Genomic DNA, 27,998 nt, shown 5'->3' on the forward strand with positions numbered 1-27,998 from the left:
TACTAATAAAAGAACTATGTATTGGAATGTCACAATTCATAATACGTCCCCACAAACATTTACACTCGCCAGACTAGGGAAGGAACACAACGTGCTCCAAATGACATGAGCGAAGATATAGGAATATGGAAAAGAAAATGGGAAAAGAGAACAGTTCAGTCGTGTAAACATCTCGTAATGAATGTTCGCATGGAAAATGAACAACATGCCGTAAGGCGTGGTCAAATATTCCAATGGTCATTAGTGACGCTTGCGTTTTTACAGTGATACGTAACAATCAATATTTTCTTTACGTACATAATTCGAACAGTATTATCAACAAAATGCATCCACGTCAATTTACAAATGAATATGTTTTTCATGAGAACCAACGACTTCATACTGGGAATCAGTTTCACGGTCTCATATTTGAGAAAGACCTCAGTCGGTCAATTTACATCGTCCAAGTTACCAAAACAGTGTGGTTCTCGGCAAGTTTGAATTAAGCTGCTGATTGTTCTTCGAATTTTGTCACCACACGCAATCGGTTTGGACGCGTTCCAATCGTGCTAGGGGTGCGAGCGCTGGTGTCAGGATTCAAACATGTCTAGATCGCTTCCGTTCCTTTCGTTTACTTCTGAGAGTTTCTCGATAAGTAGAGGAGGAAGATTTCCAAATCCTATCGAAAGTGTTGAAAATTAGATGACATGACTTTTTTTTTTTTTTTTTTTGATGAAATAATGTACCTGGACAGACAACGGTTAGATCAGTTTCAGGGGGCCAGACTTCTGAAGTCAGAAGCGGATTGTAACTGCAGTAGAAGGGCATTTTATAGATTAAGTAGATGGTTTCACTAAGGCGAGCAACGTCGAGTCGGGCGTGTCTGGCCATTAAACCGAACTGAAAACTTATCTGAATGGCCAAGACTACGAGCTGTGTGACTCCAAGGTTTTTGCAACCCTTTACCGCTGCCACTGATCACATTTATGGCATCAGAGGATTCCGTTGATGGTTTTATCAGTTGCCACTTCTCAGGAAACGTTAGACCGTGAAGGCATGCTAGGCGGAAAAAACAGCCTGTCGCGCCCCCATCATTTCATTGTATGTCCTGTGATTAGACCCACTGGTGGTTCGACGGAACAGGTATCGGTTGCGTTGAAACTCGTTCAAGTTGCGTCCGAAATCGTGATGAGCGAGAAGGATTGGTGTTGGAATTTTGACGGATTCTCCTTATTGTATGTCCAGCTGAATGACGATGGAAGGCGCAACGGAGAAAGTCAAATGAACGGACGGATTCGGATCCGGGGTGTGCCTTCAGAGCGTTGTGATGCACATTAAAACGCAAAGCACTCATCGTCGATCGTGGTGGTTCAGCAATGGCACGCATCGCGCAGTTTCGTCATGCAGCTCAATTAGCCTTCGTTGGTTTCAGCGCGCTTCACTAAAACGAACGTTTCGGTAATTTCGCGCTGTCGTAGAGGAAAAGAGGTGAGGGTTGTTCTTGATTCATTTCTCGACCCCATTTCTTGCAGCCACCATTTAGCCGAGTACGTTAATCAATTGGGGTTGCCCGTGTTATTCTATTTATGCCTCTCCATTGACATTTCATGTTTCCATTTTTAATATTCCATTCGGAGAGGAAGCATTAAAAAATTTGCACGGCAAAACAGTTGAAGCTCTCCCGTTACAGTTGAAATTGGACGTTTCCTTCTTTTCGCCCCGTCAATCGGTAGCGGCTTCCCAGAGAGCTATTTAGCCACATTGTGGCACCTTAACCATTTTCTTTTCTTTTTTCTTTTTTCTTTATATATATATATACACTATATGTACATATTTGCCGGCTGAGTTCTTGCGCTGCCATACCTTGGGCTTGGCATTCAACATTTTGTCCATTTTCCGTACCCGAAGATGGTTGACGAACAAGAGTGTAGATGGAAGACGTTTGGGCTAGATGCGCAGCATATGGACAAAGTGTTTCAAAACCCAAATCATCACGAATTCACCATCGTCTGGGAGACACTTTATTTGGTTGAAAAGGGGAGTTTGTTTGTTTGTTTGTTTGTTTGTTGTTTACTTGTTGACGTTGGCCTGCTTTATCCGTCGTTCAAGTTGTCTTACGCACTACAGGAAAATGGGAATGTTCCTCATATCCGGGGGCGCAATCACTTGCAGAACTTCCGACTGATTAGATGGACTCTGCCCTTCAGGTTTGGGTCCATACGATTCGTAATTGGACGGTTTCTGACCGCACAGCGACGCTGCTGGCGACTCGTCGTGATTGTCAGCTCCACCACTGGCCATGTGCTGACTGGAACTGCTGCAACCGCAATGTTGACAATGCTGACAATGTTGGTGGCGCAGTAAATGCTGCGTGGGCATGGACGAAGGATGCTGCCCAGCCAGCGAACCACCGTAGATGTTGCACGGCTGAAACACCTGGCAGCTTTCCTTGGCCAGCAAACTGAGCAACTGCGCATTGTTTGGCAGTTGCATCTCATACAGCTGCGGCTCATAATAGCCGGCCAGTCCTCGCCGGCAAAGATGTTCGTAGGTGCAGACGGACGGCGTCGTGGCCGTACCTTTGTTGGTGTTGGACGAAGACGTCATCGAAGAGGCGGTCGAGTAGTAGGTCATCGACGGCGCCTTGTAGCCGAGCTCTTGATAAATGTGCTGGTGTGAATGGTGTGCATCTGTGGCCAAGGGTCCGCGCTGCCGATCCACCTCCTCGTAGGGCTGTTCCATTTGATCGGTGGGATCGGTGGCGACGCCATCCCGAAACCGGATGAAACCACTGTCGTTGACCAACACGGAAGAGACCTGCGGCTGCGACGCATTCATTGGGCAGCGCGGCCGTTGGTGTTGCGCTTGCGACGAGGATCGCTTCGAATCGTAGAGCGCTGTGAAAGCCGAAGAGGACGAAGCCGATGAAGTAGCCGAATGGCTGGCCATGGCCGCCCGGTCCATTTGCTGTTGAACCTGATGAAGGTGCAGATGCTGGTGTTGATGAGATGACGTCGGATTCGAGTAGCAATAGTTTCGCAAATTGACCGACGGGTAGGGCGACTCGTCCGAGGCGACTGACTTGATCGGCGACAGATCGGTCATGGCGCCTCCAGTGGCCGCATCGCCAGCACCCGCTCCATTACGTGCCATGGCGCCTCTGTTGCTGTGGCAGCAAAGGGTCGACAGCGTCTCGATTGAACCGTTCTTCAGCGACCTACCGGCAAACATCCACAAGGAACCCTTTTTGGTGGTCGACGAGGAAGACGGGCCGCTAGAGTCGCCTTGCTTCTCTGCTAGCGTCGTTTGATTGTAGCGCAACGGTTGGACGGCAACGTAGGCGATGAGAGTAGCCATGATGAACTCGAGGAGACGAGCAATCAGCTGATACGTCCACCATGGCCAAAAGTTTTCTGTTGCCACTGGCCAGTGATCTAGTCTCTTCTGTTCGGCCGCTTGTTCCATGCCGGACAAGGACGAAGGAAGACCTAGCACCTCGCGCAGCGCATCGACGTTCAGGTTACGCTCGCGTTGCAGGCCCTGGTAGCGAGCCAAGAACTCGGCTGTTAAGACGACTGGAACTGCGCCATTGCCGAGACCGATGCCGTGGCCGGCACTGCCAGCCGACGTGTTTGGCTGCTGTCGCCATGGCAAACCGTAGACGCCGAACATGCCGTAAAGCTGGAAAGCGGCCACGAGCAGGGCTAAAATGGCGGCGGCCAGGGTGACGCGGACAGCTCGCAGCAGCGTTGGATGAGGTAAGTATCTGGGCAAAGAAGCGCCGTGGACGTGGAGGGCAGTCAGGTGGCTGCGCACCGTCTCCGTCTGCAGGCTGACGGCAGCCCGGGTGGCCGGAGCAAAGGCTGCCAGATAGCCGAGCGACAATGCCAGCGACCACAGCACGAAATAGGCCTGACTGGCCAGGTGCAACGAGAAGAGACCGCCCACGGAACCGACGACGATGTCGATGCTGAGACTCAGAGCAAAATGAAAGGCCACCAAGGCCGCCCAAAGAGCCGGTTTAACTAGCACGCTTGGCATCACCTAAAGAAAAAAGAGAAAACGAAAAGACAAGAAACAACAATTCATTAAGGATGAGAAACCGTGAGACAAGAAACTGAAAGCTGAAAGAGAGATATACCGGTCTCTCGGAGTCGTAGTATAAATAATTATGCACACAACAACAAGTCGCTATCCAATATTCAATGACCCGAATGAGTCCCAATAGGCAAATAGGCAAATAGGCAAATAGGCAAATAGGCAAATAGACAAGAAAATGGAACTGTTAACAAAGCCTTTCGCCAGCAGTTGCCACAAGTGAAATCGTCCCATTACGCTATTACACGCACTATGTTAAACAGCCAAGGTTGAATTAATTTAGCGAAAGTTTTGTGGGCGGTCGCCACGTCAATAGAAACCCTCTCCATTGTCAGTTCATCCCCGGCATTTGGTTAATCTCACGTCAGCATGACAGGAGGAGCCGTACCGGTAATCATTTTGGGCTCTGGCCTTCTAGCTAAAGCGATCGGCCAGCTTAGGAGAATGGAGTGTTTCGCTCAGTGTCATGGAACGCTAGGTATTCAATTGGTTTCAATTTTCGAGCACGGTTGTTTCGTCGCCAGTCTCTCTCTCTTCCTTTTAACGTCAATGATGATCACAAAAGAAGAAGAAAAAAGCGGAGAACAACGGCAAGTTCACGGATTTCGAGTGAATTCTATTGGATGTGCCACGTCAGTATGACGAACGCAGCCCAAACATTCTCTCGGCTTTTATGCTGAGCTAATGAATGGCTCCCAGATACGGTTGGGATGTTGCTGCGACGTTGAGGCACAAGAAGAATCTAGCGAGAGAGACGAAAGAAAGGGAGCCCCCCTTTAGGTCCAGACCCACTAAAAATGTTACTCTCTGTCCTGAATTCGAAGAAATTACCTGGTCGCCATCTTTTGTGCCCACTCACTTCTCTTTCCCGTCTTCCCCACTCTATTCTCTACTCCTCCAAAACCACTTAGGGAAACAAATTGAAATAAAAGAAATCGGTTGATGCTCGCTGGTCGTTGGGACTGCTGGCACACACAGATGGAAATACGAAAAGAATGAAAAGAATGAAAAGAAAATCAAAGAAAATCAAAGAAAAAAAAGAAAGAAAGAAAGAAAAGGGAGAGGCGCCCATTATTATCACGGGCCATCTTGGCGTTTTCGTCGTCGAAAAATGACTCTTCACTTTTTCTCTCTTCCAGAAAAAGAAACGATGATCGTGTTTTCCACGGAAAGAATGGCGAAGAAGAGCTTGCAAGAAAGAAAGAAAAAAAAAAAACTCAAAATTAAAGAAGTGATAACCAACGACGAAGAGGCACTATAGTAAAGAAGAAGACTAGAAAAGAAATAGTAGTAGTAAAAGAGGGTAGAAGGAACTGCCAAGAAAGTAGAAGAAGAAGAAGAAGAAGAAGAAGAAGAAGAAGAAGAAGAAGAAGAAGAAGAAGAAGAAGAAGAAGAAGAAGAAGAAGAAGAAGAAGAAGAAGAAGAAGAAGAAGAAGAAGAAGAAGAAGAAGAAGAAGAAGAAGAAGAAGAAGAAGAAGAAGAAGAAGAAGAAGAAGAAGAAGAAGAAGAAGAAGAAGAAGAAGAAGAAGAAGAAGAAGAAGAAGAAGAAGAAGAAGAGGTTTCTCCGGTTGCGCCTCTGGCTAAGGCTGATAGCGGTCGCGACCACCACTCACGTCCCATCGCAGATGGAGGAACTCAAATACCGATAGGGCACGCATTAAGTGAAGCGTGACATGGGAAAAAATGCTGTTGAATGCTTGTCAGTCAGCCGTCACCGTTTCGGAGAGTGTAGCCGACGATGGCAAAAGAGAAAAGAACACAACAACAACAACAAACAAAAAACGAAAAGACGAAGAAAAAGAAAAAGAGATGAAAACGGCCTTTTTAGAAAGCTTTAACGGAGAGAGAGACTATTAAGAAAGCGACAAGTGGATTCAAAGAAAAATAAGCGTTTTCTTATTCTGTGTCGCTGCCCCGTTGTCTATTTGCCTATCCCTCTATCCCTCTATCCCTCTATCCGTCTATAGTCTATAATTTGTTTGCGTGTTTGCATGCGCCAAGGTACACGTTTATATTTACCTGCAGTTTAGTGGCTTTGAAGATTCCGAGAAGAAGGACAGCCAGGGCGGAACTGAGGCATGGGAAGGCCACGTTAAAGATGCTAAAGGCTAATGCAGGTGGCAACAATCTCTTGTGATTGTACGCGTCGTACAGCAAGTGGATGGACCGTGTGATGGCCAGGAAGAGAACCAACAGCTGAATCGACAAGCAATGACTGGTGTTCAGTAAGCGTCTCGTCGAAGATCGCAGTCGCAACAAATTCGACAGGGCGAACATGCCCAACAAAGCGAACAACGACGACGCGCCGTACACCTGAATGCTCCAGGCTGCATCGCGATTAGCGCCACTTTCGTCCTCACTTTCTACGCGACTCGTCACGTCTCTCGTGCTGGAAGTCGACGGATGGCCTCGGCTCGCTGGCGTCGATGTTTCGCTGGGTCCTGACGCCGTCCTGTTTGTTGTAGGAACGGACACTGTCGATGGGGGCGCTACGGTGGTGGTCGTTGTCGTCGTCGTCGTCGTCGTCGTCGTCGTCGTTGTGTCTAACATGCCATCGTCGTCGCCGTCTTCTTCTTCTCCGTCTTCTTCTTCTTCTTCTTCTCGAACCGTTTCAACGGTGGTACTCGGCATGACGGTGGTGGTTGTGTGGTGTCTGGTACTGGTCACGAAACGATTGCCAGCGTGGCCAGCTCCGCTCAGATCCACCAGCGGCGGAATGGTAGGTCGGAGATTGAAGGGCTGGTTGTTGCCGGGATTGCGGGCCGTGTTGATCCGCGACGGGCCCCTCAATCCGGGCACGTTCGGGTTGTATTGGCGGTTGGCATCCGACGGAGGCGGCGTCCGATCGTAAGGGATGAAATCAAAGACGCGCGTGTCGAATTCGAAGACGGGCTTCGGTCGGACGGGCATCGACGTGCTGCTACTACTAGGCAGAGCACTCTTGGTTTCGCTGGCCGACGTGGACGCCTCCGTTGTCGTTGGGCTCGTTGACGAATGGCTACCGTTCGACGATGTGTGGCGGCTGTCTGGCGCAACATTGCGTTCGTCGACCTTATCAGTGTGATCGATGTTCTTGTTGGATGACGCCACGGCCACCGATGCGGTCGCACCCGATTGGTTGGTGGCCGAGAAGGCCACTTTACTGAAGATGGCGCCCAACGTTTTGTCCATGGAGCTCGGTCTGTCACCGCGCGAGAAGACGGGAAGGTCGAGCAACGACAAACCCTGTAGCAGCAGCGGTGGCGAAGTGACTCGCTGCGTGGATCGTCTCTCGCCATTACTGCCGCCGCCGACTGTGCCGGTTTGTCTCCGTTGCCGGCTTCTAATTGGTCGTCTGTCACTGTCGACAGAACCATCCGCCAACGGCCCGACGCCAACACCAACGCCATTCCAGCCGAGATTGTTGGTGCCTTTGTTCGTCGAGTGCAATCGCATTCGAGAAGCATGTTGATGATCGTTCGGCCATTCCCCTCGTGTGGCGCACAATAGCGGCAGCACGGCCAACAGAAGCGCGATTTTTGAACAGGCCATTCTCGACGGTGACGGTGACGGTGACGCTAACGCCGACATTCAGTGGCGCATGCTTAGTTGGCGATCGCGTTGGTTTTCTTTTTCCTCCTTCCACTAACCTATCGGTTGATTAAGAGTTCAAAAATGGTTTAGATTCGTCGTCTCGAAAATTGATGCTGCACACACCGAATTTAAAAGCAACATTTTCAATCATTTCAGTTAATGCGTTCATTTTGACAATGGCCGGTCCGGCCATCATAGAAGAAACATGGACTTTTAATTAACTCGATGACTTGGAAAGCCCAATCAGTTTCTTTTCGGTTTCAGCATGGCAAATGAAGCTCGTCGTCTTCTTAGTAGTAGCAGAAGACGCAGGGGGGAAAAATGCGGGGAGCAAAACTTCAAAGGCGTTTTAATACACAGGTAAAACGAGTAGATGTACGTATTAGAGTGTGTCTGCGCGTAGGATGCAGCTTACGACTGCTACAAAAGAAATGTGGGGACGTGGGATATTGAGGATGAGAGAAAAGAGATGAAGGGGAAAAAATAAAATAAAATAAAATAAGTTTTGAGATGAAAAGCGTCCCGGACATGATAGAATGAATTCCTAGCTTGATTGAAATCCATTCTCCCCCTTCCGTCAAACCGTATTGCGCCTCGCATCCCCCCTCACCTCCCCGTTTTTTCCCTCCCTGTCTCAGAGCTGGATATACAACCAGACGACTTGATAGGACCGAAACCATCCATTAAGCACGTTTGGTCCCTCTTGGCTTTGCCGTGTCGTTGAGTGCCTGATTACCGTATAACGAATTTCGACACTGAAAGACATTTCCCTTTTTAAGCACTCGTCCCCCATCTTTTTAAAAACTCTGAAACCTAAAAAGGAACCAAAAAAATAATAATAATAGTAATAATAATAAAAAAAAAAGTCCGACCATTTTCTCTGTATACATTAACTACGAATCGAGATGACGAATACCCGTTCCCCCTCCAAAAAAAATAAATAAATATAAAAAAAAATAATAATGATTAAGACTTGAAGCTAGGCATATGGACGAATTCAAAGTCGATTGAAATTCGATAAAGAGATGGGAGGAGATTTCATTTCCTGAGAAGAGGGGAAAAAATCTCTCTATCATCGGGAAATTCTAGTTTCTGGGTTTTTTATTTTGTATAGATCTGAATGCCGACATTCCAGTGGCTCAATTTTCACCGCTCGCTTGTCGAATGGCTCAAATTATTGCTATTTTCGGATACCTGTAAAAATGGATGCGCTCGCTTTGGGATCGGCTTTTGAAGATGCACAGTGCGTTCGTGCAGCAGTTGTATTTATTTGTCAAAGGGTTGTACGAGGTCGATGAGATTTTTGCTACAGCTCAATTGCCTTGGTTGCAATCGAAAGGCTAGCGATCTCCGGGCCATCGTCCCAAACGATCAATAAAGTCATACGGAGGAGCTATAGGCAGAAAGTATAGAGCAGAGGAAAGGCGATTGGAGTCTGGCATAAGGAAGGATCATTCACATTCACTCACAGGATGCACTTGCGCTCGCCCTACTGCGCATTTAATCCTTTTAGAGCTTTTGGTAGCAACGAAAATCTCCATCGCGAGTAGTGCTAGCAACAACAGCAATTGTGCTATAATCTAGAAAAAGCAACATCGCCGCGCTGTTCGCAGCGCTGTGGTTAGGCTCTTGCAGTAATAGCTCTGTATACTATCCAGACTATCCAAGTCGAGTCTGAATAATGGTACCAATATCACTGAAAAATATCTTTTTTTTTTCTTTCTTTCTTTCTCCTGGGGAAGGGCGGGGAGAAGGGACGGGGGGGGGATGGAGACCATATTTTTGTTGTGTTTATTCCTCAAGAGTGGAATACTCTGGGCGTTTGGTATCGCGCAGCCAGCGGATTAAACAGCTGAGCCCTCTCCTTGTTTGGGATGGACAACAGTCTCGTCGACCCCAATCCGCATTACTAAGCAGAGATCAACTAAGGTAATATAGCGTGATACACAAGAGCTCAGCCAAGCAACGTTTGACTCATCGTTACAGTTGTGATGTCTGTGACACACACACACACACGCCATCAACTTCATCAAGATGAAGTTGATACGAAGGTGGACGTCGGATGCAAATCGAAAAGGAATAGCGGCCAGTGGCTGATAGTTTCGTGACGGGCGAATCGAACCTCCTCTGACACGTCGTCCCGATTAGATTATTGAAATTCTTCTCTCTCTCTCTCTCTTTCTCTCTTTCTCTTTTTTTAACGGAGTAATAAGCCAAGAAAAAGGAAAGATAAGGGCACATAGCGTCGTGACTCGCAAGTTGTGTGAGTCACGCACAGAGGGAGTGGTGCATGTGGCAAGCCAACCAACGAGTTTGACGATGTGCTGTGTTTACCATCGATGGTCCGTTAGAGGGAGGGGGGTGGAACGCGGGTAGACAGTTACCTAGAAAGAAATAAAAAAAAAAGAAAAAAACCTCAAGACAAACTGAACCGGTGATGACGAGACGAGTAAGGGCGGACATTCTTTGGCCTTCAAGAAAAGTCGCTGGTTTTGGGTTTGACACGAGGGTATACAGGCACACGCCTGGAACAAGAAAAGAAGAAAAAAAAACCAAAAAAACGGAGGGGGTACCTAGGTGAAAGCTATAGCATACCGTGTTGTACCTGTACCTAATATCCAGGTACACGAGCGAGAACACAACTATGCCCCCCGTCTCTCCTATCCGTCCCTGTCATCATGTTTTCCAATTATGCCGCAGTATGGTATCGAGCGGTGTAATGTAAATGATTGCAACCCCCCTCATGTCATGGCAGAGACCAAGGGAAACAAAAACAAAAATGAAATGAAATGAAATCTAAAATAAAAAAATGAAAATAAATGAATAATAAGAATGTCAAATGAAATGATGAAAACCTATTTGGAAAGAAGGAGAAAAACACAACGACTTGCGATGACTATTTGTTTGGTTTTCCTAAGGGATGCGATGTGGCCTGTCGGATGAATGTCTAGACGTGTGACATTTCGCTATTTTGTTCAACGGACGAACCGCGTGCGTGCAACATCAAATATTCGTTACGTCCGACTGGGCGTGTCTAATCATTTTCTGACTCGTTTTGCTCTTTTCATCTTTCATTCTCTTTCCTTCCCTACGTCCATCCGTTTCTTGCCTTGGTCTCTTCTTTCATTTTATACACACTTTACGGATATCTTCTTTCGAGCTTCTTTTTTTCTTTTTTTTTTCTATTTTTTCATCCGCTTTGCGTCTCGGCCGGCACATCGATCTGGGCTTATTCTAACGTTTCATATGTTTAGGCAATACACATCATTCCCCAATGGAGTTCCAGAAAGGCAAAAGGGAGCTCAAGGAAAAAAAAAATAATAATAATAAATAAATAAAATAAAATAAAACGACATCTTTGCAGTGGAGAGAGAGAGAGAGAGAGAGAGAGAGAGTAGAAGCACTATACCTTTTATCTGTAAAGGCTCTTATTGATGATATGGAACCTGGCCATGAGAAATAAAATAAAAAGAAGGTGCTTCCAACAGCTGTTCACCTCAAACTACATCCCTCCCATCACATAAAAAAACAAAAAAAAAAAAAAAAGACTTGACATATTTTTCAATAAGAGACATGAAAGAAGTCGATGAGCGCTACAACTGCGTCATCGTATTACATAGACACACACCCACATTCATCCAGTAGTTGTATCTAACCTGCAATCTTTCTTTGTCCTATTCAGACAGACATGAGTTTTCTTTTTTTTTCTTTTTTTTTTCTGAAAATGTCGAGTGCCAACCCCCTCTTCTGTCCTCAACATATTGTAGAAAACAGCAGTCGGAGAGGAGCTAAATCGGAGGTGAGACTCTTAACAATTCACGAGTGTACTGTGTCGCAGTGTTCGAGGCTTTTGTAACGAGGAGGACAAATAAATAGAGAATAGAGGCCGCAAAAAAAAAGGGAGTAGTAGGATAAAGCGGATTTTCATCGATACACATCGGTGGGATGCATGTAGGGGTGAAAGAGAGAAATCCGGCCGGCAGGGAAGGGCCTGGAAAGAAGGAGACGATTGCATGCGACGCTGAATGGAAATGGATTCGGCATCTGTCATGCCGTTCACCCAATCGTACAAAGGCAGATAACAGGACTTTGACCACATGGGCACGGCGATTTTTAATCGCTGATTCGCTCTCTTGTTTAATATTATTAGATGGGGAAAAGCTAAAGGGTTGTATGCTCTTCTCAAAAACAAAACCAACGAAACAAAACAAGGAACATGAAAAAGGCAGAAAAAAAAAAACAGAAAAACTCCAGCTGTCCTAAAAACTCAACAAGATGATGGCAAGGCTATTGATTTTTTGTACTTTGTGACGGTCGAGTGCTAAACAGGAAGAGAGCCCAAGAATCATTGGTCTTCCAAGGGCGGGGGGTATAGTAAGAACTTGACTCGTCACGCCGCTCGTCATCAATTCTATTTACGTTGCTAGCGGAATGTTCAGATGTATTGAAGGCGGCAAAAAAAAAAAAAAAACGCAGAAAAAAAAACGTCGTAATAATAAAAAAAAGACGAGTTTACGATATATGATGAATATTTCATGTTTCACATAAGCTGCTTCGTCGCTTTCTTTTCATTGGTTGCAAAGTCAAATGTTTTCAGGACATCAACCGAAATAAAAACGTCTGTTGGGAAACGAACGACGATTCGAGTCCATATGATGGAGGATGGCAATAAATGGCCTCACTAGGTAAGTGCAATACTCGTAGACTATTAGGCCGACAGCAGAACATTCTTTTGTCTGCTACATTTCCTTGTGCTTCCGACATTATCTTCGATGCTGCTCTCTTGACTCTGTGCCATCGATCGCTATCTCGGAAATATAATCAAAAAGTCTGACACCCCAACGCACTATACGACAGGCATGCCGGGGGATGATATGTTTGCTCACGTATCGATCGCCACGATAGGCTAGAGAGTAACCGCTTCTGCCCGTAATCTGCTTGGCATATCGGTCTGGATGCAGGTAAAGGCATCGCCTCCAGCAGTGCGAAATTGTATTGTAACAAAGTGGTATAAGGTATTGGCGTGAGCCACAAGGCAATAACAAGATGGCAATGCCGTATGTCTAAGTTTCGCCTCGATCATTATTCATGTTCGCAGTTAGGAAATAAAGAAAAACAAAAATAAATGTGAGGGGAGGATAAGAAAAAATAAAAAAGGGAAAAGAACGAGATGGAACAAACAGACTTGTGAACAAAGTTTGTAAAAGACTTTGTCTTACGATCGGCGTGCCAGAAAACAGAAAAAAAAAAGAAAAATAAAAGAAAAGAGAGAAAAAAAGAAAGAGAGAGAGAGACCTCCTGCTTGGGCCCACCTCCACACGCTCCCGCTGTGCAGTGATGTCGTCCCTTCTACCTATCCATCTACGGATCTCTGTCGACATGAAGGAAAACATTTCCACAATTCTCGTGTTTCTTTCCATGTAGAACACGGCATATCGAGGTCTGTATTGATATTCTTGCAGACGTGAGCGATGAATTCGGCTATCCCCTTCTTATAAACCAGGGGGAAAGGTAAAAAGAAGCTACAGGAGCAGCAGACAGAAGTAAACAACTGCTGGCAAAAATAAAAAAACAAAAAACAAAAAAGAAAGAAAAGAAAAAGCTTTTCTAGATGTTAGTTGGGGTTGGAAGCCATCGTTGGCATTCCTCTTTTAATGGCATTCCGAAAAGAACGATCCGTTTATGTAGGCGAGAGGCTCTTGCACGGAAAGATCAACTTGCGTCGTTTCCTTTTTTTTTCTTTTTTTTTCCCAAACAAACCCGGATGCTTTACAGCAGTAGGGGGTAGAACAAGTTGGAACTTACCGGTTGGCGCTGCTCAAGAAGCGATACAAAAAACCAAAAAAAGTTGACTTTTTTATTTCATTATTTCATTATTATATATACTGTATATATACAGTATATACAGTATATTTCTTTGCCCTCGTTCTCTACCAATAACGCCATATCTAGGCTCGACTGCTGAAGTCCAAACACTTTTTCACGACTTTAGCATCGTGAATTCTTTCATAGAGCCGTCAGACTCAACGGGTAGTTGCTATTACCGCTCCAAATGTACTGCCGTCTCTATTCTGTAACAGACTGCTTACGCTTCTTTTGTTGTGCATAGCCGCGATCTGTTGGTCATCGATCCCTCGCGCACGAGGAACGGACTCGAAAGGAGGAGCCCTTTTGCTGCGTACACTACACGCACCTCCTTCCCCTTGTACAAAGAAAAAGTTGACACAATGCCCTGTTTGTCTGCGGCTTTTTGGCTTATTCACCGGTGCATTACGCAAGATTAACCAATTTTTGAAATGTGTACTTAACAGTCTACGAGTGCATATACGCACTTCATGGGACTGCATCACGTCAGCATAAAAAGTAATAGAATATGTCTGATACGTCGGACAAAAAAATAAAAATAAAAAATAAAATAAAAAGGGGGAAAAGAAAAAAATTGTTGGAATCGACGGGCCACAAGGGTGCCACTCGTATATCGACCTTCTTTTCTTTTGCTTCGTCAAACAGTATAGATGTACGCAGTTGTATTATTAGACTCTAGGGTTACCGGGTTATCGGGTTAGGCTATTTTAGTCAAACGACACGACCCCCAAGGCTGGCTCCTTCTTCTTTTCTTTCTTTTTTTTTTCATATTATTTTTTATTAACATTTTATGTGTATTTGTTCTTTTTCTAGTTCCGTATATGGAATCGAGTAGAAAGAAGCAAATCCTCTGAAGCGCGTCGTTTCTCCGCGTCAGCTGAAAAGAAGCTTGAGAAACGCTTCACCAGACCAATAAGGGTCGCAATGATCACCCCCCCCCCCATCTTTTTAGCCTATCTCTTAAACAATAAAAAAAGAAAAAGAGGAAACCGTTTAGGAAGACATTCAGAGTGAAGCTTTAGGAAAATCTCGTCAAAAGAAGAAGGACCAAGCCGCTAATGTGGCTTTCAGTTGTATCTCCGAAGCGAATACACGTTCTATATTCTATACAGAATGTAAACACACACACACATGGACACAGATTCCATGTCGTCTAAATAGGACAAGGATGAATGCAATAATCCGCCAAGAGAAAGAGAGAGAGAGAGAAAGAGAAAGAAAAGGCCGATTGTAGAAACTAATAGCCCCGGTGACCGCAGATGGCCGGCATAATTTCCATCGATTGATTCTCATCACGACGCGCAGCTAAAACGGTCATCGACTTGTTGTTTCAGCGTCTTGCCGAGAAAATGAAAATAAATACATCGTGCGCCACTCGCAATGGCTCGGCAAGGTGAAAATAGAATGAACGCCATGACGATGGTTGGATGGGAGCGAACAAAGTTGGGGGCTGCCAGTGAACGTCTTGACCCCGTTACATTCAAAAGCATCGATGACGAGGCGATTTCAAAGGGTGACTCGCCAATTTCCCCTCTGCACGCTGTTTGAATTCTAAAGCAGCAGTCGTGCTCTGCCCGCCGCTGTGGCTTTTCGGTAATGTGACTGGATTCATCCTCTTCCGGCGGACACGGCTCATAAAAGGCCCATCGTGGCTGCCTGCAGTGATGGAGAATCACCCAAAAAAGGGGTGGCTGTATTTTATCGAGGGCGAGGAGCACCAACAAAAGGTGTAGCGAATTGCTACACATTTGCACTCTTCCCAAAGTCTTCTTGCACGTTTTGATATGCATGAGATGCAGCCAGCAAAAGCCATAAGCAGCACGCCCAACAATAAGCCCCAGCGTCAGCGGAAATGTACAGAACAAACCGCACAACTGATAATTGATCGAAAACTCGGGGTTTTCTTTTTTTTTACGCATGCGCACATTTCCTCTTTCCTTTTCATTATATTCATTCCGGCGGCAACCGACACCTTTTTTTGTTTTTTTTTTTTTTTTTTCGTTTTCAGGCCAGGAAACGTAAAGAACAATAACAATAAGACGGGGAAAAAAATAAATAAAATGAAAAAGAAAAGAAAAAGAGCCAACACTATACTTTTGTACAGTTGTAACAAAAGATGTCGGTAGTTTTTACGAGGCCGTTGTTGCTTCAAAAAATATTGACTCGAGAACCGAGATGATCTACAGTATCCGTCATTTCGTTTTTCCACCAACTTTTCGTCGACTGATTCTTTTATAAACACACACACACACACAACACAAAGAGAAAAGGCTAACTGGTGTTGTTGTTTTTTTCTTGTTTTTAGTCGGTGGTTAAAAGAAGAAAAGAGGAGGAAGGGTGTGCTCGTAAAAATCTACATTTCAGCATATAGCTGCGAAGCCAACTTTTTTTTGTTTTTGTTTTCAGCAAGATAGGAAGCATTTGAACGCTGGAACCGACTTGTTCTCGTTTCTTTCCATTTATCTGTGGTTTCTTTCTTTTCGGTTTTTGTCTCTTAAATTTCATTTTTATTTTATAGCAATGGCTGAGAGGCTACACGCTGCACGACCACTCTAAAGGGTTGGTAAAGAGCTTGGAAGATAACCATAACTTGGCCGTATGGGTGGAGAAGGGAGAGACACAAATAATAAAACTGAAATGAAATATTTAAAAAACAAAACAAAAAACAACGAAAAAACAGGAAAAATACAGGTTGAGTAAAAAGGGCGGAAGAGCAGCTGGCAACCTGTTTCTCCTCTTCTTATGTGAGTGCGTTTGACTGCTGATGCCTGTGCCATCACGGCTGCAATAAACCCATGGACTCTCTCCGTGCCCGATAGCTTTTCCTCCGAGCTAGCGGGGAAAATCGTTTCTTTTCTTTTCCTTTTTTTTTTTTTTGTTCTTTCTTTTTCCAGGTAATAACAAGCTGCCAATGTCAAGCGGTGCATAACCAGATGACATCAACAGCAGTGGTGCGCTACATTTTTAACCAAGTCTTCCTGCCTTCTCCTCACTCTAGGACGTGTTCATTTTTTTCATTTTTACCCCGTTGTCCTTCGTACTTCGCACCCGTTAGACACAACATATTTCCACTGTAGGGGTACGGTAAAAGCAACTTCATAAAAACACAAGCTGCTGATGTGATAAACCATGGAGTTGACGCCTTGACAGTGAGAACACTGTCGGTGCTGTGTGTGTGCGGGCAGGGTGCACTCACGCGCGTCTTTGCCAGGAAGCCATGTGTGTGTGTGTGTACTACAATGTCCCCACTCTTTGTTTTGTTTTTTGTTTGTCTTTTTTTTTTATAGAGGAAGAGACGATACGCTGGACGACGAGCTACAGTATAGTACACCCAACAAACAAAGAAAACACGAACAATTTTGAAAAAGAAAAAACAAAAACAAAAAGGAAAAAGATTCTTGTTTCTTCTCGGTTCACAGTGGCCGCTGCGTTAGTAAGATGCCTGGAAATAGCAGCCCCAACAGCCATATGGCAGATGGGGGACCAGGTTAAGAACTAAATAGAAGAGAGAGAGAGAGAGAGAGAGGGGATAGGGGGGGAGGAGATTGGTTAGCTGGCCGTGTGCAACCTGAGCATTCAGTCTATGGCTGAACACAACACCGGCCCATCCAATCGTGAGAAATACAGCCACAGGCAGTTCGTTTGCTTTGATGTAAAGCCGAATTCCAGCAAAACAAGTTGATTCTTCTTGCTTTCTCGTTGAAGCAATACCAATGTCGAATTCGATCACAAAGAGATTCGATTCTTTTTCGATTCTACCTTTTTTTTTTTTTTTTTTTGCCATCTCATTTCATGCGCAGATCTAACGGATAGTAGAAATAAACCTGTTTTTTGTTTTGTTTTTTTGTGGAAGGGGGGGGGCTTTCCTAAGTTAACGTTGAAAAAAATGTGCCTAAAAAAAGGGCAGCTATAGGCTGGTGTCTAGATAATAACGAGTCACCAAAACCCAGCAGCAGACGGCCAGCGTGTCGCATCAAGTGGAAATGATGAGTAGTCCCTTAACGCCAGCCAGCCAACGTAAAATCATCCATGTTTTTCTCGTATCAAATGTTTCAACGTCATCACGTTGGGAAACAAGAGACGATGCTCTGCCTCGACTTCCCTTGCCACTTTTTCTTTTCTTTTGTTTTGTTTTTATTTATTTATTTATTTTTTCCAGGCTTCCTCAATGTTGTTTTTGTTGGCCACCGAGTTTTGAACGACTAACGAAAAAAAAACCCCTGACTCTTCTCAAAACTTGGACAACACAAAGATAATTTGGACTTGAACCCATTTAGAAAGTTTGGTGTCTGTTTAGCCCCAGAGACGGAATAACGCAAGTTTCTTCCAAAGACGATGGACAACATCAGTTAATAATGATCTTATTCCAAGTCAAACGGTTCCAACAATGAAAATCAGTGAGAAAAAGGGCATGGCCGTTGCTGAACAGCAGGTCTCGTGCTCGTTAAATAAGAATGAGCTATAGTCTGCTAGGGTGGGAAATATAAATAACTAAAAAATAAAAAAATAAAATGTACTAAATGGGAGCAAAGTTGTCGATGATTTGGCAACAAAGTCTTACTCCCGGTGCAACGTGTGAAAGGCACAGCATCGTTTTGTTTGTTTTTTTTTGTTTTTATAATGTCTCTCCGGAGAGCTGCCCCGGAGTTGCGACCATAGAAAAGGCAGCCCCTGTTATGTCTGACAGCACGTTTGCCTCATGAAGAAGATGGAATTGGGCTGCATTCTATGTGCAAGTCTTTTGTTTGCTCACTTGTTTCTTCGTTTTGTTTTGTTTTGTTTTGTTTTGTTTCCTATTCTTATACAGAGGGGGGCTCTGTCCCACACGAAAAGACACGGCATTTATCTGTTTCGGAATAGAGCAGCGTGCTGAGAACAAGAATAGCAGCCAAATTCGATCTGTCATCATTCGATTTTAATCGCAGCCAGCAAAAAGAATTCGATAAGAGATGAGACAAAGGCCAGCGTTTCATAAACGTGCTGCTGCTGCAGGCAACGAATCGAGGGGGGTTCTCTTTCTTTTCCCGAAGCGGCAGCAAACACATTGCCTCGTTCCTTTTTGTTTCGCCTCCATTATTCCACATGATCGGTCATTTGTAAGGAAGAAGACTGCCGAGCGAGAACCACACACGATGGCTGTGTATCGGATTCTTTGGAGCCGTCAACAAGCTCGTTCTCCGATCAAAAATCCAAATCAAAAGGGAGAAGGCAACAGAAATAAACATCACGACACAATAAGAAAAAGAGAGAGAGAGAAGGAAAAAAAATAAAAACAAGATTATTTTTCTTTCTTTGATGCTGTGTGAATGCAGTTTGGCCATATTGAATGCCGAGTAAGTTGGCCATCGCTAATGATCTTGATTCTGTTGGCTCGTTTGGAGGAGGGCAGCTGCTTCGTCACGTCATAAAACTCTCTACGCCGTGGGATTCGGATGCAACTAATCAAAACACATTGGGTTGAACGCATCAAAAGGTGTGTGTGTGTGTGTGTGTGTGTGTGTGGCAAAGAAAACTGGAAGAGAGGAAAAGATGGGCGGTGGCGCAACGGTTGAAAAAGAAGAAGAAGATGGGGAAAAAAAAACTCGGTTGTCACGATCCATTTTTACGTACTCGAATGATTTCCATTGACGTTACCCAGCGCTTTAGATCTCTTTGTGAGAGCTGCATGTTCACTTTGCCGACCTTTTTCTCGGTTTAGTTTTTTTTCCTTTCTTTCTTTCTTTTTTTCTTTCTCCTTCTATTGAACAAGAAGATTCGATTTTCTATTCTTTGTGGTCAACTAGAGAGGCAAATCGAACAATAAAGAGCCCAAGAAAATTCGGAGGAGGGAAAAAGAAAGGATCGCTTACATTGGGCCAAAAGATGAAATGACCCGAAAAATGTGGGTCATTTGGATGGAGTTTGGTTTTTTTTCTTTTCTTTTTTCCTATTTTTTTTTTTCTATTTCGTTTTCCACCTCAATGGAACCGGGTGGGTGCATAGCTGCTGGCCAAGAAAGGAATTGAGAGGCTTCCTGATGGGTTTTGCCTTTTTTGGGGGTCCCTTGATTTGATTGAAAAGTGGAAAAAGAGAAGCTCAACTTTCGGCCAAAAAGAAACCGAGACGTGCGCGTTCAATCAGCGGACAGCGTAAGGAATCAATCCGCGTTATAGTCACAGCCCATCCATAAAGAATTAGTTTTCTTTCTTTTTCTAATCAAGCGTTCGGCAAAACGCAATTCACCAGTCTAGATGAAGCACAGCACAATCCGGCATCGTACCATCGTCTTACTGGAAGCTTACAGCGCACAGCTGATGTCGTCTGGCACGAGTAATCGCAGTCACTGGTTAACGACTTTCAGTCCAATGTGCCAGCAAGTATTTCGCAGCAGGAAAACGAGAAGCCCTCCTATTTTGTTTCCTCGGGCTTTTACAGACCATTTACACAAACGGCTGCGGCTCTTTATTTTTTTTTTATTTTATTTTGTTTTCTTGTTTCGTGTTGCGGAGAGCGCACTCGGAAATGGACCCCAAAAAGAGGGTCAGAAAAAGGCCTTCGTCAAAGCTGATTGAAAACGGTTCAACGCTTCCGGTCAAGCTGCTATAGCCAAAGAGCCGACAAGCGGATCGGACCCCCAACCCCTCAAAAAAAAAAAGGAAAAAAAAAAAAAAATCTGGCCAGATCAAAGGTCACTAAATGGTACTCGTTTTGGTTGTAGGAGGAAGGGTGTTGAGCGATTGAGTTAGTAGTGGAGAACAAGTCCACGTGTTGGCGTAGGCAATAAATGGAACAGAGTCTCGGCCGAACGCTACGAGTTTAGGGACGTCGTTATCTGTTGGAATCGCATTGCTCGTAACGAGTGGAGGCCAACAGAGTGCCAGCAGCAAACCATTCGAATGTGTTATAGACAAAGCATATGGGACTGCAAATAGAGTCGGAGGTCGTTCTCAATCGTCTCGGTTTGTGTGTAACAAGATTCTGGAACGTGCTCGGACCATGAAGGAACCTATTTACGTTGACGGCGTCTGTTCCTTTTCCTCTCTCCAATGAGAGAATAGCACAAAGAAAAAAGAAGGAAACTTTCGCCGAAAAAGAGAGAGAGAGAGAGAGAGAGAGAGAGAGAGAGAGAGAGAAGGTTGTCGGTAAGGGAGATTGATCACGTTCGCGCTGCTCCCGACACTCGACGACATCTTCAGTAGATCTCGTCTAGTTTGTTAATTGTATGGCCATGCATCCTTTGCGTGCATCTATGCGGCCTTTCTATTAATTTCATTTGTTTTGTTTTTTTTTTTAGTTTTTTGTGTTTTTGTTTTTTAATAGTACACTATGCACACCTTTGGAAACAGAAAAGGCATGGGAAAGTATGGAAAGCACTTTTGCATCAACTATGTTAGACAGCAGTAAATGGAGTGGTGCAGTCTCTGATGGAATCGGCCGATTATGGTGCAACGGCCAGCGCTTTGAATTGGCGGCCACACGGAACGATAAAAAAAACAAAACAACCTGCGCTCTCGTGTGGAACCGTCTCGACAAAAGAAAAAAAGGGAGGCAAGAAGAAGAAGCTCGGCGTATGATTTTCCGTCTTGTTTTCTATTCGAGTCTTTTAGTTTTGGTGCATCACAAATGGGTGGGTGGAAAGCCAACGAAAATAAGCAGTCTACACCTCCACACACACACACACACACACACACACACACGAAAATAAAATAAAGCTTGTTTACTGCAACACGGTCTAACTTGTGAGCGGAAGAAGAAAAAAAAAGGTGAGATAATAATAAAAAAGGAAAAGAGCTTCGCTTATCATCAAGAATAGCTACAACAGGTCTGGCCAGAAAAGAAAAAAAAACGGGGCAACACTCACCACCACTAAAAAAAAAAAAGGCCACGATGAAAACGAAACAAAGAAGAAGAAGAAAAAAAGGGGGGGGGAAATAAATTGTAGTTTTATGGGACTTTTACATTGCCTGTTGGGTGGGCACCTCACTTTTGCCCTGCGTCCCTTACCTTGCCCTTTGTCTACCTGCAGTTCATTAGTGCTACCTGTCAGCGACAGGGAATCATATAAAAATCCGAGCTTTCCCTCCTTTTTTCTTTTTTTTCCCTCATCCAACAGAGGGGGAATAAGAAAAAGAAACGGGACAGATACAACGTGAATTACAACTGCTGAAAGTGGAATACAATTTAAAAAAAAAGAAAAAAAAAAAGGTAACTCCTCCCCCGCGCGCCTGTGGCTAGCCGACAAGTCATAATCTATCGGCTCAAACGTTGTGGCACACAGAAGGTCAACGAGGTGCAAAAAGGATCAATGCTAATTACAAACTGTCATCTTGAAAAGCAATGACCAAACTCCAGATGTTTCACGGCAGCCCTCCAGGTGACCGTCCAGAACGCCAATGATTATTATCCCCCCCCAAAAAAAATTAATAAATAAATAAAAGTACTAAAATACCATCAAACCGGGAAGGGATAGTAACTGAACAGTTGAAACCCGAAACTAATGAATGAAAAGCGGTCGAAAAGACAGTAGACGTTCAAACGAACCTCTTTTTTGTTCTTCCTTTTCTTTTTCCGTATAAAAAACAAGGGTTGTGTAACGCTTTAACTGAAGTTTGGTCTATTTGATTTCTTAGCTGCTAAAAACAAACGTAGTGTTCATTTTTTTTTTCCCTTTTTCACACGATGCTGTCGAGGGGACACGAGGGGGGTGTGCTGTTTGAAGAACGAAAAGAGAATAGTCAAAGTGACGGTTCTTGTGAACGGAGACACTAGATACCGTTCCCACACCCCTCCTCTTTTTTTCTCTTTTTTTTTTTTCGTAGTTGTCTGCGTGTCGAATCGAAACTAGCGATGCCGACATCTTTACCAGTTGACGCATAATTCTTCCACATTTTTTTGCTATCGGATATGTCTGAGAAAACTGTTTCTGAATTCATTCTCTCGGCGTATGTGTTTCGCGAATGCTCATCCATGCGTTCTTACTGTGCATCAAAAAGGTTTGGTTTTTTTTTTTTCTTCTCTCTTATTTAACCAAACAATCGTCTCACTGAAACGAACAAATTGTGACGCATCGGGGGTAAATGACCGACATTGCGCAGCAGCGCGCCGAGTCTAACTTTGTTTTGTTTTTTTGTTTAGTTGTTTTTCATGAACTTTTAATATCAATAAATGCTTCAACGGTATTCGACGATTGCGGTGTGTGTGTGTGTGTGTGCACACCAAGATATAATACAAGGAAAAAGTACTGCTATGCCTGACAGCGAACTAGGAGACATAAACTTAATCGATCTATTATCCGCATGTACATTTCCGCGCCATCGATTTTTTTTTTCTTTCCTCCCTCCCCTCAACGGTTATTTCTTTGCTTTCTTCCTTATCGCTCCCTCTTTCTTTTTTTTTTCTTTTTTTCGTTTTCATGTTTGCACGTCCATTGATGGACTCGAGTTCAATGGCAAATACAAGCCGAAATTGCTTCACTTTCTTCGGTTGGTTTCGTTCAAAATAAGAAGAAGGAAAAAAGAAAAAGGAACACATCATAAATAAGGCGTTAATGCACCAGAGAACAATAGAGAATGTTCAACGAGGGAGGGGGGGAATAAAAAAAAAAAAACTTCAAAGTGGTAACCCATAGGAAGTAATTACATTGTTCCGGGTAGTTGGGATGAAGAGGACATTACTGGTATATTTCCCAGTGAACTGCATCACGAAATGCAAGAACAAAGAACATCCTGTTGAAAAAACTTTGAAAAAAACAAAACAAAAAACCCCCAAAAATGATCAGCGAACATTTATCGAAATGTTTGGCGAAAATCGGCTGACTGCTGCGATTCTTATTGAAAAGAAAATAAGCGGATTGAAAAAGAAAAAAAGAGAAAAGAAAATGGTTAGCTGTTCGTGCATATTGTTGACTGGTTATTGGCCTTTTACTGACAGAGAGAAAACCACAGTGTGTAATGTCGGAGAGAAAAAAAAAAGAAAAAAAAACCCAAAAACATTAGCAGTTGTTTTTCTTTCTTGGCTCTATGGTTATTCGGATGGAGAAGAAGGGCAAAACGAATGCCGCCAACGGCGTCCTCCACCAGCGTCATGGATGGCCAGCCTTACACACTTCAGCTCCGGGCGTTACACACACATATATTCAGTCACAACCCGAGGCTTAATTGCAAAGCAAGGGGGGAGGCGGAGGCCCGTCACACACAGACAAAAAATAAAATATAGAAAGAAAAAAAAAAAATAATAAAATAAAAGAGATAGGATGAACGAGGGAGAAGCTAGTAGAAGGGAGAAAAAAGTAGGGAAAGAGGGAGAGAGAGAGAAAAAAGGAAGGGGAAACAGGGAGGGAGGGAGAGAGAGAAAGGAAAAGAGAAGAAGAGGAAGAATCGGGGAAATGAAGCCCTTATTTTTGCCCGCTCATATAATACCCCCAACGAGAATTTACGAGCGAATACGCTAGCGGGGGCGACCTCGAAGGCTCTAACCGAAGAACCCAAAGAAAAAAAAAATAAAATAAAAAAATAAAAAATAAAAATAATAATAAAGAAAAAAGAAGAAGAAGAAGAAGAAGAAGAAAAAGAAAATTCGTTGGCTGGCCAGGCACGCATGCCAACCTCCGGGATAAGACGTTCGCCGCTTTAGCGCCATGATCCTGATAAATGATCTTCCGGGACTTGCGCACAACAGCGTGAACATCAATGGAGAAAAGCAGCACACACACACACACAAAAATTCTAATGATAATCTCTGAAACGAATATATTATTTTTGTGTATGCGTGTGTGTGTGTCCTTATTTCATGTCTGGTGACACTTTTATTACGGAAGAAATTGAAAATCCCTAAATGAATGTCCTCAGTTCCGTGCCGATCAGGAAGCCGGCGACTTCATTTAAACTATTGACTTTATGGGCGGGGACGTATAGACGGGGCTGTGTGGGACATAACGATAGGAGGAGACAAGGTCGGGACATTTAGAATACCAACGGGGAACGGGAAACGGGGAACGGGGAAAGAAAAGAGAAAAAAGAAACGAATAAAAAATAAAGCCTAGCAGCGAAAGCGGGTCCAGCTGTCAGACCAAAAAAGAAGAAGAAGAAGAAGAAGAAGAAGAAGGAAAAAAAGATGCATGTACATTTATAAGAAAGAAGCGATCTGATGGACAGCGGCCAAAATCAGATTCCGGTTTCGACGTCGCTTCGGGTGCAATGCACTTGCCCTTTTCTTTTTCTGATTCGTTTTTTTTTTCTATCGAGTTTTCTTTGACATACAAAAGAAAGGCCAGCATCACTTTCGTACAACAGGCGATTAGTCCGGCCAAGTCGCAAACGATTTCAACATCATACCTTAGCGCTCATCAACAACAACAACTCTAAGGGCTAGTTGCCTTAAAAGGCGCGTCCATCTGATTGTCACGTTTGCATAGTGCCGGCAAGTTTTGTCAACCCGTTTTTACAGCCAATCTGGTTAGTGGTTACCAACACATTTCCTTGAAATTTTTAAAAAGCTGCCCCGCGATCACCGACCAAACACGCTAATTGGGGAGCGCGTCACTAAATGATGATGGCCGACGAAAATGTTAACGTTTCTCTTGTTGTTTTGAATCGTTTAATTGCTTTTAGTACGTGAGTCGGATTGAAAGAATTTTCTACCATGGTGCGACTGCTTCCTTTGTCGGCCATTTGTTGGCCGCAACGCCTTTAAATCGAGAAAAACAAAACAACAACGAAAAAACAAAATGCTGGCTCGACTATATCATCTGGTACCCATTACTGTGTATCAACTGTAAAACCATCATTCGGCAATTGCCATCATCAGTATAAAAAATGTAAAAACATTTAAAAGAAGAAGAAAATATGGTTGGATGGAAGGAAGAAGCGAAAAACAATTTGAAACTGCAGGCCAATAAGCAATAACATTGGAATTGAACCAGAACAAAGGAATCCGAAGGTTACCGCTTTTGTCTTGTGCTATAATTACTATCATAAAGAAAGGTAGAAAGAAACAAAACAAAAAAATGGACGAAAAACCTTATAAGAAGGAAACAACACAGCGCTCCCAATTGCTAGAAGCAATCGCACCTGTCGGAATGACAGCCAGACGGCCTAGCTTAATGGTAATTTTAAAGAAAACGAGAGAGAGAGAGAATTGAACAATGCTCGCTATATCCCCGTCGCCAATCATCCAACTTGTCATGCTCTCTAATTCCCAAACTATAAACCTTTCCAAGAAGCCCCTTTTAAACAGAAAAAAGAAGAAGAAAAAAAAAAAAAAAAATATTTTGCCGTCCCAAAAGGAATGCCTTAGCCTAATCCGATCAAGTCCAAGCGTCTCGTTTTCACTCAAACTCAACAATAGCAGAGTAACAATCAATACTTTGACCCTGCTGGTTTGGCTCTAGTGACAAAGCAGCGATGCAAATTCAATTGTTTCCGTCTCCAGCGGGAATATGGTTGCAATAATTATGTAGTCAAATAGTCTATTCGAACGGGAAATATTAGAATCAATTACATTACTGTCTAGACTTGCTTGTGCATTTCACTTTAGCGGAAGCCAAATTGGAACAACAAAAACAAAAATACTTTCACGTCTATGCAATTTCGAGTTGATGTCCTCATTTTACAAGGGGAAACCACACACATTAAAAAACAAAAGCGAAATGCATTCCGGTGATAACGACTGTCTACTTTCACTACCCTAATCGAAACGGCGGAGACAATTAATATGTATAGCACAATTTCCCCAACTTGCAGGAAGATTTAAAAAACAAAACAAAACAAAACAAAAACGTTAGTTACGCTATTGAAAAATTTAATGGAAGCGCTTCTCATCTCTCGAAATGTTTCCCATTCGATCGGCGCACGAATTGCTGGAAAAAACGAATTGTTTCAATATTAATAGGACGCCTCGTGTTGCTCTTAGATCTTTTGCCGAGTTATTTATTTTTTTTTTTTTGAAAAAAGAAAAAAGAAGAAAAAAAAAAAAAAACGAAGAAAAAAGAGTGAACTTATTTGCCTATTCTGTTAGTGGAACCTAAACAAACATAGCGTCCAAAGTGATATGCTCAGTTCAGTTTCTAGGAACGTGGAAAATGCTGCTCCATCTATGTGCTACGTCTCTTTTGGGGCTGTTTACTAACATATTGATGCTTAACTCTGTATGTGTACACAAGAGTGTATACATACAGACAGGCAGATAGACAGAGACACACACACACGCGCTTGGTGACGATTCCTTATCGTTGGCAATACATGCAAAAGACGACAGAAACTCCACCCACTCCTGGCACATCGCAAGTCCAAATGCATCGGACCGGTGTAAAGCTGAGGAGGTGGGGTGGCACACCACGACAGTGACAAGCTGCGCTTTTTAACAAGCAGTTGCATGGCAACTTGTTTTTAAACGGATTTATCGACTAAGCAACCTGCAACAAAACACTCAGATACGCACGACCACGATCGTCAAGTACAAATGGAAGCAGATTTCGCATAGGCAAGCCACCGGGTCAGTTAAATCCGGCATCACGACTGATCAATAGAGCACACACCATCATTTTTTCAATTCATTCCTAATGTCGAAAATGGATGGAATGACTAAATGAATACAGAGAGCTCATCCAATCAGTATTCGTTCCATTTTTCAGTTTTCTTGTTCTCTTTTGAAATTCATGATGAAATGAAAGACGGAAAGGAAATCGTTAATAAGCTAACGTTGCGAACAGAACTTTTGCTCCCGTCTCTGTCGCTTTTGATTTTTGAATTTTCTGTTCAACATCAAGAAGAAGAAGAAGACGAAGAAGAAGAAGAAGAAGAAATCTCTAATTGGAAAAAAGGTTATTAGCGTGCAGGCACACTTGTTCTCAGAGTCTCTCGTTTGAGAAACAAAAGTTAGAAGAAGAATACATTGTGTTTTGCCTCTTAATAAGGCATTTCTGTTTTTCGTTCTTTGTTGGGCGTCCCACAATCCAAAAGGTATTCAACAAAACGGCTACTTTTTCCTGGGATGACTTGACACTTGACACACACGAAATGGTCTTACCTTAATCAGAGACTCTTGGGGACGACAGTGGTAGACAGCGATCCGATTCCGCTTGATTTGATGTTCAAATTCCAAGGTATTTTTGTTTTGTTTTATTTTGTTTTGTTTTGTTTTGTTTTTAAAACGTAAGAATGAGAAACACTGAACCGTTTGAAAAGTCTTCAACTCGAAACGTTAAACACTAAAACTTGGACCGGGTACGTCGCATACGTTAAAACAACTCAAACTGCACCGCACGCAGACGAAATCAGAGAGGGGAAATCTACGAAAAGAACCGACAGGCTGTAGTTGTTGGTCCAGTGTCTAAGGAATGACTGAGCCCGCTAAAGGGAAAGCAAGGCAGTTTTACGCTGTGCTACAGTGTGCAGCGTATACACGTCCTGCTGCCACAGCACTGCTGCTCCTGCTCCGCCCTGAAACGTCCACGCCATAGCTAGCGGGTGTCTGTATAGTACTACCTTGAAGCTGCAGAGAAACCG

At 43.7% G+C, this 27,998-nt stretch overlaps 1 protein-coding gene across 1 annotated transcript; it reads right to left on the reverse strand.

Annotated features, from left to right (window-relative positions):
- LOC116920839 lies at positions 1–27,907 on the reverse strand. Its single transcript, XM_032926979.2, has 4 exons — positions 27,520–27,907; positions 6,097–7,706; positions 726–4,023; positions 1–658 (listed from the first exon to the last, which is right to left on the reverse strand). The coding sequence occupies exons 2-3, from the start codon at positions 7,645–7,647 to the stop codon at positions 2,101–2,103; spliced, it is 3,474 nt and encodes a 1,157-aa protein (XP_032782870.2). The 5' UTR covers positions 7,648–7,706; positions 27,520–27,907; the 3' UTR covers positions 1–658; positions 726–2,100.
- Between the last annotated feature and the right edge of the window lie 91 nt (positions 27,908–27,998).

Source organism: Daphnia magna, linkage group LG4 (assembly GCF_020631705.1).
Source record: "Daphnia magna isolate NIES linkage group LG4, ASM2063170v1.1, whole genome shotgun sequence".
In the NCBI taxonomy this organism is placed as follows: Eukaryota; Metazoa; Arthropoda; class Branchiopoda; order Diplostraca; family Daphniidae; genus Daphnia; species Daphnia magna.

Excerpts from the sequence above, each read along its gene's own strand:
- LOC116920839 (XM_032926979.2), bottom strand. The coding sequence starts at position 7,647 with ATGTCGGCGTTAGCGTCACCGTCACCGTCACCGTCGAGAATGGCCTGT. Across the intron at positions 4,024-6,096 it reads TCAAAGCCACTAAACTGCAG|GTGATGCCAAGCGTGCTAGT; the intron begins GTAAATATAAAC and ends TTTTTTCTTTAG.